This window comes from Phallusia mammillata, chromosome 3 (genome assembly GCF_965637545.1).
Source record: "Phallusia mammillata chromosome 3, kaPhaMamm4.hap1.1, whole genome shotgun sequence".
NCBI classification, from domain to species: domain Eukaryota; kingdom Metazoa; phylum Chordata; class Ascidiacea; order Phlebobranchia; family Ascidiidae; genus Phallusia; species Phallusia mammillata.
The window spans coordinates 17443340-17455771 of record NC_137254.1 but is presented as its reverse complement, the minus strand read 5'-3'; the positions used below and the strand labels follow the sequence as shown (position 1 = coordinate 17455771).

The 12432-nt window shown below is 39.0% G+C and overlaps 1 protein-coding gene across 1 annotated transcript; it reads right to left on the bottom strand.

The window, feature by feature from the left end:
* Positions 1-592: 592 nt before the first annotated feature.
* On the bottom strand, positions 593-5633 carry LOC145220588 (uncharacterized). Its single transcript, XM_080087798.1, has 6 exons — positions 3754-5633; positions 3661-3693; positions 1968-2298; positions 1365-1891; positions 919-1066; positions 593-834 (listed from the first exon to the last, which is right to left on the bottom strand). Exons 1-4 carry the CDS (start codon positions 3796-3798, stop codon positions 1662-1664), a joined length of 639 nt encoding a protein of 212 aa, XP_079943924.1. The 5' UTR covers positions 3799-5633; the 3' UTR covers positions 593-834; positions 919-1066; positions 1365-1661.
* Between the last annotated feature and the right edge of the window lie 6799 nt (positions 5634-12432).

The window sequence follows — 12432 nt, the reverse complement described above, 5'->3', positions numbered from 1 at the left end:
CCATGTTTTAAATTTGTGTCAAAACAATTAAAAACTGGTAGGCTCAGGGATTATGTAAAATTTTCGTGGTTGACAGCTTCGTTGTTGCACGCATATGCACTTATACTATCTTGCAAGTTATGTGAAACAGCTATTCCACATACTTTGAAATCGCTCAAATTTTATTCGTTAGCGTGTGATTTTCCGTGGAGTTGAAGTATAGCAATAAGATTCACAATGCTTCTCTCCTTTGGTGATTGTGCGTCTGGTGCCGGAACAACATCGTAGTCGTAGTCTTTCGGTCTCGGACGTTTTGTGCCGGATTTTCTTTCTCTTCCTCTCTTATATAATCAACAATGACGGGGAATATTTTCGGATTAGAAAGCCATTTGCACCCGAAAATGCGAAAACAGCGACCCATATTAGGACAAGAACATTTGGAAGGTTTTTTGAAAACGAACACTGTGCACTTCACCACCCTAAGCGTCTTCGAAAGCCAAGTTTAGTGGGGCCAGTGTGGTTGCTCCCTCGTGGTAAAACAGGCGTTATAGCATTTCGAGCGGCCGAATCGACCAGGTTGCGAAAGGTGTTGTTGATATCGTAACAAACTGCGTTCTTTGTGATTTGTTTAATGTATGATTCAGGCGCAAACACTGATCGGAATTTGAAGTGGCGATGAGACATTATCGCAGGTTGTCAAGTACACGACCTGCACCCGATTGTGGCCGTCCTCGGTCGGCGTGGGACGCAGTCTGTGAGCGCATAGAGGGCGGAGCTGTTGGGTGTCGAAAAAAATCGCCGTTGCCTACCTTTATGCCCAAGGTAGCGCAGCACAGACGTCGTGTTGCTGTGGAACTGTGGAAAAGAGACCAAGCGATATCATACTATTTATTTCAGCTACTGGTATTAAAACGTTTAAGGAGGTAATTTTGTACTTACTTCTACGGGCGCGTTGGCCTCGAATTCCGGCGAAAATCGAACGAGCTGACGGTCTCTTTGGGGCGTTGGGACATCGATGCTGGGTCGTTTGGTCGGTGTTTCCAAGGTACTTGCTTGCTTGCAGTTGCTTCTGCCCCTCTCCGTTTGTCTGGAAATGAATCAGATAGTGTGAATATTTACTCGACGTCGCTGCGCTTTTATCCCGTAAAATTGACTCGGGGCTGTGGCGGTGACGGCGTACGATCGGGTAAGGTTGTAAAATTAGGGCGTGATTACTCAACTATCGCAGGCGTGGCGCATTAATTGGTACAGTGAATTTCGCTTTATGACCCCTCGTTGCTGTAATAAGGTAAACTAGTGGCGATAGGGGTGGATTGTAAAAAAAAACAGGTTGAATTCATCAACAACAAAAAAGCGTGTTTCGCACACGCCCAACCGTAAATCACCTTAGATCTGGGTGTGTGTGTGGATGACGTCCGGGTTTTAGATGTCCAGTGGAGCGAGCAGTTGAAATGGCGTCCGCCAAACCCTGACGGGTCTGTTCGTACGTGAAAACGCCTTGGTTCAGGCATCTGAAACCGATGTTGGTTCCACTGGAGCTGGTTGCCGAATTCATCACATCCAGATAGTGCTGCAGGTCAAAGAGGTTCTGCGCATTGTTCAGGCCCTTGCTTGTTTGTTTATCAACACGTGGCAGTAATAGGTTTTCGATGTCCAGGCCATAATTGCCTGACCAGCCCATTCTAATTTACAAGCCTCGGACTTCTCAGGTGGTGCTTTTTGCTGACTTGACAACATGTCGCTGTCTGGAATGGCTTTCCAGCGATCGACCGCTCTACAAAATCGCTGCGATGAGCGTCGCAAGCTTCCGCTGGAAACCACCTGTGGTATGTCGCCGCAGCTTGAGCCTGTTGCTCGTCAATATACTTAATCTTTCGATGTTTTGAGTTGTTGGTTAGAAGCTTTCCGTAACCTAAACACGTAAAACAATGCGTGAGTTAAGCCAAACTGCTTCAATAAAAACACATTAAAATGTCGCAGTTTCTTACCAGAGTTTCCACAAAGCTTGAACAAGTGAAACTGATCTCGAATCAGTTTCATTTGCGGGTCTGCATCCCCAAGACAACGCGCTGACGATACGCTTTCGGCAAACCCCTTGAAGCACGCCACCGGCTCGTAGCAGATGACCTGGTGAATCCTGGTGAGCTTAAGACTGTGATCCAGGCACCAACGTACAAGGGGTGTTGCCAAAAAGATCTTTTCGCCCTTCATGCTGCCAATGAGACAGTGATGCTTTAAAGACATAATGTTGTTCTTTAAAGCGTACTGTCCCATCAGATCGCCGATGTCGTCGCGGGAAACCTCGACAAAGCCGGAACACTGGACATAGAAAAGAATAACACTGAATATAAAAAAACATTGAACACTAACTATAAAAAAATGAATAGTAAATATAAAAAATTGTACAGTAAATATACAAAAAAATTAAACACTCAATATAAGAAAGAACATAAAAAAACAGTTGAAGCACAGTGACTTTTTTCACAGGAATTAATTTAAAACACAAACTAAAATTTAAAACTAGCCCATTTTTTTATTTACCATAAAAGGTTTCAACCTTGCTGTGGGTCTCAGCACCCTTTTTTCGCGGGAGGCCTACAAACTATAGGCCCCATGTTCGTTTAAAATGAGGTCCTCAACAAAGTAGGAAAAGTATTTAAACTCCTATTCTAATATAAAGCAACAGTGGCATGTAAACCATCGTCGTAGGTTCTTACCGCCAAAGGTACCCTACCGTTAAAAGGGTGACGCACCACAATTTCATACGCATAAAACGGCTTGGATATGAAGACGCACATTATCACACCACCCGTTAAATCGATGTACGCTTCGACGAGCTGCGTGCGATCGTGAAAAATTCAAAAAAGTGTCCTCTGACGACAACATTACAGAGCACGGTTCAGCAGACCATTTTCTGTAAACCCCAGGAATCTTTCCTCCAGCGCTGCTCTCTCTCTCTCTCTGAGTCCCAAACATTTTTTGCACTCGCATTCGTCTGGGACCTTAATCTTTCTCGCTTGTTGCCTGACCTTTCCTTAATACCTCTGCACTCGGAGCACCGTCTCCCTTTCCGATTCGTAAATACTTTCTGAAAGTGTGTTAACCAAGTTTTTGCAAATGGAGTCGTGTTGGTCTGCCCCTCGGTGTCGGCAGTGGTCGTGGCGTCGGTGTGGTCGGCCGATGATGGTGGTTTGCTTCTTGGTGATGGCGTTGTTGTGGGTTATGTAATCTGTTAAGTTTTCAGTTAGCTTTGTCAACCACGTGATTTATGATGACGTCAGCAAACAACGGAGCAATTGGTGAACCCATCGCTACATCGTCAATCTGTTGGTACATTTGATTGTTGAGGCAGTCCAAATGGTTTCGGTTCCATCACAGAACATGGTGTAAAGTACGAGATAAATGGTGAAGTCAACCGGTACGTTGGTAACAAGGCTGTTCGCATCAGATGTGGCCATTGCAACATTGTTGAACAGGATTTCCTTGAAACAAACTCAAAAGAAGCCTGTACTGTACAGACATGTTCGCCCACTGACACTAGAATACGCGAAAGCCATTTAGCACAATCATATTTGAAGCTGCCTGCCCATTAAAGTTATTAACAGATCCGTATGTAGTGTTCCAAAAATAATTAAGTGTATTTTAGTAGCAGTATTAATATGCATAATCTTGAAGACCTACCTGCAGCAGCAGCAGCTGTCTCATCCTCCACTTCTAGTGTAAAAGTAGAATAAATGATTTCGCAAAGCAGATAATAGATGTCACACTACAAACCTGTATTAGTACATTTGCTTGGTAACACTCCTGTAACGAAAACATTATAAGTTTTAATATGAACAGTTTGTGTAGAGCCTATAAACAATTACAATTCTGACATGTTTCACAGTTCAAATCTGCTGACAAGTTTAGACTTAAAATTTTAAACAGGACGATACTTTAAATTTTCATAGTAATATTTAGTTAGAATTGTTATAAACGTTAGGCAGCATCAAATAGCGACGTTAATACCTGACCTTCGTCCAACAAAAAAATGGCAGGCATTTTATAAGGCCTAGTGATAGTAGTTTCAGTATCAGAACTGTCAATGTTTGATTTGTCGACAGCAAGACATGCTTTTTGTGTGCTATCTCATACTCATCTGCAAGAAAATCCAATTACCGAACTCCCCAACACCAACCTTGTAACAAAACTTACCTTCATATCCAGACACACCTTTTATTTTGTAAACAAACCACTTCTCATAGGGTGTTTCATCTCTTTTTTACCTTTTGGCGTTGTGACTGTCTTGGCCAATAGCTGAACTTCTCCGATGACCCATGTTTAAAAAAATTATGTTCAACATTATGTTGGAGACCTACGTCAAATACTGCAATGTTTATTGTGCTTTATGACACATGATATGAGCGTGAAACCGAATCTATCGGAATATTTTTTTGTTCATCGCAGCTATTGCACTGCAACATGACGATTGTTTCAGAAAACCTAAAGTATTCAAATTTATTTATTTTCTAACCGCACTACCTGGCAATACATCGTTTGCTGAAATAGTTATCAACCAAGGAACGCATATGCGTTTTTTTCTATAAAAGTTCTCATGCAAATCGCAGGGCTCTTATTACTCGATTTACAACGTGGACGTGCAAAACCCTAGGACTAGGTAACCTTGTTGCTGTCAAACTCACCTACACCACAAAGCAAAAGTAAAGACGAGTTCACTGACCTTGTGACCAAAAGACAAAAGGCAGTACTACAGGTCTTCGAGTGTCATATTGCCACTCTGTCCTGTAGGCAAGGACGTGTTTACCAATCTAGATCAGTCACAGAGAAAACGTGATCACAGGGGCATGAAACTTTTCTTTCTTATTGCTATTTGATCAGTATAGTGCAAACATTAGTTTTAAGTAGCCTTTGTTTAAAATCAAATGACAACATTTGTCTTGTGTTCAAGGAAAAAAGAACCAACATAATTTGACAAAAACGGAATGGGTGTGCGTCTGTTTAACTTATCCACGCGGTAAAGCAAGAAAGCAAACACGCGTACACTTACCTGTTCCCAAAAGTCCTGCGAAAAAAGTTGGTTTGGTGATGGTTAGCTTTCGTGTAGGTCAATAATTACCATTTAAAGCACGTGGTGTTTGTTAAACACTAAACAGTGTTTGACGCGTTACAGCTGGCTAGTCACGCGTAACGCGACCGCTTTAAAAGAAAAAGGCAACCGACAGCGGAGCTTTGGGATATGGAGTTAATACAAGTCTCGAAAAGCAGTTGCAGATTGCAACTAGTTAATTGTTTTGTTTAAGCGAAAAACTAAGTTTTATCTGGGCAGTATGGCGTTGACTGATACAGTATCATTACATCTAAGATTCAACGTTGTATGTTTGTACAACAACGGGCATTCGCTTCGTTAAGTCGCGTGCTCAAACACATTTTCCATTTTTCCGCTGGTGCCCTGTTAACGCCCGCTTGGTTGGACAATAGCTGAATGACCGATGTGTAATTTGTGCCCAAGCAAGAAATCGAATATGCGTAAATCAGTAATAAGCGTTTGCAGATATCAGCTCTTAATGATTTAGTAATCAGAAAACACGCTGTTTAGGTAAGGTGCTTTATTGTTGTTAATGGTAAATTTGTTTGAACTGCATTTAAAAAAACGATGCTTTACGAATTTTTTTTTGCATTTTAAAATTCTGCATGTTCGACTTAGTACAGGTGTGAAATTTCACCTTTCTACCTGTACTAGAACTGGAGATATGCGATGTTTTGTGTGTTTGCTGGAGCCTTTTTTCCGCTGTTTGCCCTGGGGGCGTAGGTCAACTGAGGGTTTTACCAGCGCTGAATGTAAGCAAGCATTTTTTTCTTGTGTCTACTTAACCGTGACGACAACTTCAGTGGTACAGGCATTATGTGTAATATGAGCATAGATTTTTAGCTGAAACTCTTGACTTACTTCTTTAAAGTTAAGACGTCATTTTTTAACTGTGCAGAACTGTATTACGTGATATATTATCTACAAAAAATTCAGGGCAAAGTATAATGTATTGTACTGACTGATTTTGGGAAATGAATGATTTTCGTTTGGTGCAGAAAAGCTATGTAGCATTTAACTCGTCCCTGATTGTGTGTTCTGATTTCAAACAAGTCAAAACATAAAATTATGAAGTCGCAGCTGCACAGCTAATTACCAACTGAAATACTTCGTGCACGCGCAACGAATGTCTATAGTAGCCCGCTAATGTTGATGTGTATATTCAGGGTTGCCATTGACATGGACCCTAAAATAAGGACAATCAAAAATTAAACTTTTATACCATACACAACAAACATTTTTGAACAAATCTTTGCATTTATACGAGCCAGCACATATCCCCAGCCATATTTTTTGCCTGAAACAATCTGTTTCAGCAACTTCTTGTTCGTACAAAATAGTTCGTGCATCCCACGACAGCTCAGGTCTATAGGTTGACTTCTACTTGTAGCAGGGATTTGACTTGTAATTGTTGAAAATAAGACAAAATAAGGGACAGTAAATGTTTTTTAGACATTGCACTTCAAAATAAGAAGAAATCTTAGAAATAAGGACGGTATGGCAACACTGTGTATTTTACTAATATTCTAAGAACACTAGGCGTTTCGTAATTGTTTTTTATGTTGGGTTCGGATCAAGATAGTTAATTTTTGATCGCGCAACAAATACGTTCGAAAGAAAAGCGACTCGAAAATAATATGGGATAAAGTTAGCTTTCACAAAAATTGAATGTAAGAGTTTATTTCGCACCTGCCACGTTTTTGACTCAAAATTGTTTGGGCTAATAATTACGTCTGACCGAATGCAATCATGTTTCAAATGATAATTTGATGTTATGGTTTAATTCGTGTTTTATAAAAGTTTAAATATCACACGAAATGAGGTGCACACTTTGTAAACTAAACAACAGGAGAGGGTGATGAGGTTTGGGGTCAGGACATGGCGAAACGTTGTCGCAACCAGTCAAGTTGGCAACTAATTGAACCACTAAGCCGGCACCAAGAAAGCCTTGTAACAAGACTAAACCACAATGACAAACTGATGTTAATTTTCAACAGAAATATTTTTAAATTTACCACAACGTGGTTAAAAAAAATTGATTGTTCAACTGAACACGAGTCTTTAATGCAACAGTGCATCTTTGAACAGACACATGATGCCTAACACTAAAGGGAAACAACACCGGTGCAATGTTTGTGAAAAAAGCTTTACTACCATTGGAAGTTTGAGACGACACATGTTGATTCACTCTAATACGAAACCTTACCGATGTGATGTTTGTGAGAAAAGCTTTGGACGAAAAGACGATTTCAAAACACACATGTTGATACACACTAATGAGAAGTCTCATCGATGTGATGTTTGTGAGAAAAGTTTCATCCGAAGCGGTCATTTGAAAACACACATATTGATACACACCAAAGAGAAACCTCATCGATGTGATGTTTGTGAAAAAAGATTTACCTGTGGTGGACATTTGAAAATGCACATGTTGACACACACCCGTGAGAAACCACATAGATGTGATGTTTGTGAAAAAATTTTTAGCACCCGTAGAAATTTAAAAAGACACATGTTGATTCACACTAAAGAGAAACCTCATAGATGTGAAGTTTGTGAGAAAAGATTTCGCGACTGTAGCAATTTGAAAAGACATAGAATGACGCACACCAATAAACTTCCACGTGGAAGTAATTTATAAGAAAAATATTTCCATTACCTATTGAATTCGCCGACTCAGTTAATCTTTCCTCACCAGGACCGTAGTCGGATACACTTGAATCTACGACATTACGAGTAAACCATTCAAATGTATCGTTAGTGTGAACATGTGACAGAAGTGTGTTGCATGTGGAGTTCTTTGGTTTGGTTGCGTGCACAGTGAACACAAATCTAACCATGTTAGTGAACTGCGGTTTGGCGTTATTAATGCCTGACTTAAAATTGATGCGTCAGTAAACGTGTCATGGTTTCAAATATGATTTGCCAAGGATTTCAACATATTTACCACAGATGGAGTTGATGTAACAAAGAAAAAAGGGCCAAAGTTGGGATCCTGGTTCGTATTGTTGCCTTCATTGCTAAGATTCTGAAATCGAATTCGTTTTGCCAATTGTGGTGAGGAAATAGAAGCTTTTCGAGTTTCGTTTGTTTCTTAAACTGCGCCAAAATTAGAGGTGTGGATTTTCTGTCTGCTTTAGCTTTTGAGGTGTTCGTATTTAAATGCAGCAAATTGTTTTCGCTTTATGGTATAAATGGACAAAGTCGTCTATTCGTGCCACCCTTTTTCCGTCGATATAATTTTGTTTCATGTGAAATGCGTTCTATAATTCCCTGTGTGTTATTATTGATTGTCAAAATGGTCTGAAATTTTACATCACTTAATTTGTCACATTTTTAAGCAATTTTGGTGCAGTTCATGCTGCTCAGGCGACGTGTCGTCGACAACATGGCGAGACAAATTCCCTAGCAAAAGATGAGATGTACAACAAATTCTGCTCAGTATCCGTTCAGGCAATGTTTTGAAAAAAGTTGGATTGTAGTACAAATTTCGTTTAGGATTTGCTGACAGTTGTATGTTGTACTCGTCCGAAACCATGATTTTTATAATGGGGATTTTTTTATTGCTGAGCGTCATCACTTTTTTTCTGTAAAAACGTAATCTGCATCATCACCCGGGACCAACTTAAAGGTGTTATTATAATAACTGATAATATTATCAACGTTTAAATTTAGGGAGTTATCGAGTTTATGTTTCAAATTGTTGAAATGTTTTTCTGCAAGGGGAGAGATTATAAACTAGCAACAGCATCATTTAAATCCCTAATAGTTTTGGCAAATTCAAATTCAATTCATTTATTTCGTTCACGCGCAGTAAGTAATCAGTTATGTACATTCAAATAGCAACGACGCAAACAAAAATGGATCAGCTGGAGCCACTAGTGGCCATTGCAAGTAGCTGACCCTATCTATTTAAACGGTTAATTTTGATACTTTTAAATAAGGAATAAACAAGAAAAGAAGGCAATAAAGGTCACAACAAAGTTTGAAAATAGTGATAAATTCTGCACATGTAAATCTCAACTCATTGCGAAGCGTTGTGGGTATAAAACAAAACAAAGGTCTCACGAGGCAAAGCGTCACAACAATTTCCTCGCAGCAATACTCGAATGATTAGATGCAAGGTGGGGTAATTAGTACAGGAATTTTGGAACCAATTAAGACAAAACACCCCGTGCAATGTAAACACAGGACATCGTGGTGCTACATTACATAATGTGCCAGTGAGCATACCTGTGGCTGTGGGTTTAGGAATATGTTGCAATGAGGAAAAACCTTAAATTACGCTTGAATACTGTGAATCCAGTTTTGGTATCTGTAATCTTGATGGGTAGTTTGTTCCATACCTTGGCGCATTTCTATCTAAGTGTATGTTGGCCGTGACTTGTGGAAACACATGGGACAAAGAAGTGTTGTTTTAAAGCGCCTCTTGTTGCATGTTCATGTATGGACGATGTGTAAGTGACTGGCGGTCATCAAAAACTGGCGGTAATTTTCTGTTTTTGAATTTAAATACAAACTTGGCAAGTTCCATGTCATGCATGTCGTTTATTTTTAAAATGTTGGCTTGCAGATATAATTTTGTACTTGAACACTGAAAAGGGCTGTTGGTAATAATTTTTATAATTCTGTTTTGCATAACTGCTATTTTTTGCATGGTTGTTTTGTTAGCAAAGCCCCAAGAGAGCAGCCCATACTGGAGGTGTGGATGTACCAGAGAAAAATACAAGTTTCGGAGTGTGCTTGATTGAATACAGTGTCTTAATTTGGACAGAACTCCAGCAGCTGAAGCAATCTTGCTTCTGACGTGTTGGATGTGCTGTGCCCATGACAATTTTTCATCAAAAATCACACCCAGGTATTTAAGTGATTATGTTTTCTGCATCTCCACCCCGTTCATTGCGATTTGTGGTTTGGAACATGTGGTTTGGTTAGAAAACATCATGTATTTGGTTTTGTTGTAATTAAGGGATAGATGATTTGCTCTCATCCACCTGTCCACCTTTGTTAGCTCCTTATTGACAGATAACTGCAATGATGGCACATTATGGAAAGACATCCAGAGGCATGGATCATCAGCAAATAGCCGAGTTTCGAATTTGGATGCAGCCGGGAGGTCATTTATGTAAATCAAAAAAAGGAGAGGGCCTAGCCCTGACCCCTGCGGGATTCCACATGTCGCATCACAATAGTCTGATGATTTTTCTGAAAAAAACGTGCTTTGTTTTCTGTTTGTCAGGTAACTTTCAAGAAATTTGTTTATGTGACCACGGAATCCGTAATATTCAAGTTTCTATATGAGTATTTGGTGGTTAACAGTGTCGAAAGCTTAGCCAAATCAAGAAAAATTGCACAAGTAGTAAGTTTTTTTCCATTGCAGAATTTATTCTAACATGAATTTCAGCAATGGTTAAGTTTGTGGAGTGTGATGTTCTAAATCCATTTTGAAATTTTGTTTATATTTGGTATTTTTCCAGATATTTTACCATGCTTTGAAAATATTTTTGAAAACGTTGGAAGTACAGATATTGGGCGATAATTGCCTAACTGTTGAGTGCAAGGGAATGACTTTGGCAAGTTTTAAACAATCTGGAAATGAACAGCCTGGACTGCTTCATTGAAGAAATTGCACAATACTGGTGCTAGGGATGGAGCTGCGAGCTTGATAAGACGAATTGGAATGTCATATGGTTCTGTGGCTTTTTTACTGTCAAGTGCATTGATGACATTATAAACTTCTGTTGTGTCTATGTCATGAAATCGGAAGGAATTTGATATGGGATGTTGCAAATATGACGGCAGAATTGTTGATACAGGTATGTTGAAGTTAAACCACACAAGACCCTGCTGCAACGGCTACAACACCACAACGTTTTTATTCTTTTACATCTTTATCTTGTTACATCGTGATTTATTTGTTTCCTGTTTAGGACTGACGATGCCATATATTTGGGCGAAATCGATTTCCAAAGTGTTTCGCATAAGAAATATACAGACTGATTTAAGTGTGTGCTGAATTTGTCAGCTAATTAATGTCTATATATGTGACTGGAATCGTCTGTTGAGCACCCGTGGATCAGGACGATTTCTGTATTAGTACATCGATATTAAAGTGAAGTGGTGGTTTCAATTATTGCTTTGAACTCTTCTGTATCTAAATATTTTGATTCCCTAATGTTATTCATGATTTTGTTGGGGTGTTTTGTTTTTGGGTGAATGGGGGTATAATACACAGGTTACATAATGGTGTAATACATAACGCAAAATTAACATGCAAAATTTGTTTAGGTGCATACGATATAAGACACAGCAGTATGCAGAAAACGTAAACTAATACATGCAAAAGAATTACCAGATTGTATTCTACAACTCAGCTAATGTGGGAATGTGGTTCTTCCTCATATCTGCTTCATTGTGAATGGCAATTGTGGGGGAAGTTTCATTTTTTTTTAGCAGAATGATTCCATTCCTGGTCCATATGAACTTCAATCCATTTTGACGTTTGTATTGAAGGCACTGGTGGAACATTTTTTTGTTTGATTTTGTAAGATACTCGTTAATGTATATTGGCGACTGGTGTGCATCTTTTTCGGAAACTCTTGCTTTAAACAGTTTGGAGCGATTATTGTAAATTTCATCCCTTATTTTTCGGCTTGTGAATTTCACTATTATTGATGCTCCATTTTTATTTTGCTCTTTACTTTGCGAAGACCCAAGCCTGGCAACAGCAACAGCAATGTCATCGGTACATTCACTGCTGGTTTGCGGGATCCCTTTAATTTCTAAGCAATCCCGTCTGCCATATTGTTCTAATGCATTGATTTGATTTTTGTTTGTTTCCACATTTTTCTTCATTAGCTTAATTTCTTCTTTCAAGTGTTGATTTTCTTTTTTAAAGGTTTTCATTTCTTCTTCTGTAGTGAGTAGTTTTTTTTTCAATCAAATCGTATTTATTAGATAGAAATGTTTGACTTTTTTTGATAGTTTGCAAGTCAGCTAAAACACAATTTAATTTTGTAGTCATCTTATCCTTGTTGTGATTGACTTGTGTAAACAGTAAATCCACCTTTGCTGATAAAGTACTGACAGAAGTACTTGTAGTTTTCTTCGGAGTTGTAGGTGACATTGTACAGATTTAATACTATTATTCATAAATCAGTAATCAATTAAACAGCAGCCTGACAAACCTTATTCAAATAGAATCAAATAACAAACTGTTACATCTCCACGTTCAGTTTCGCATGACTAACTTGTTCCATTATTTTGCTATGACGTTACATGTGCGTAACAGTATAATTGAAAGGCTATTGTCTTCATGTTGGCTGATTGGTTTATTTTACTGTACAACGTGGTCGAGTAGGTGACTT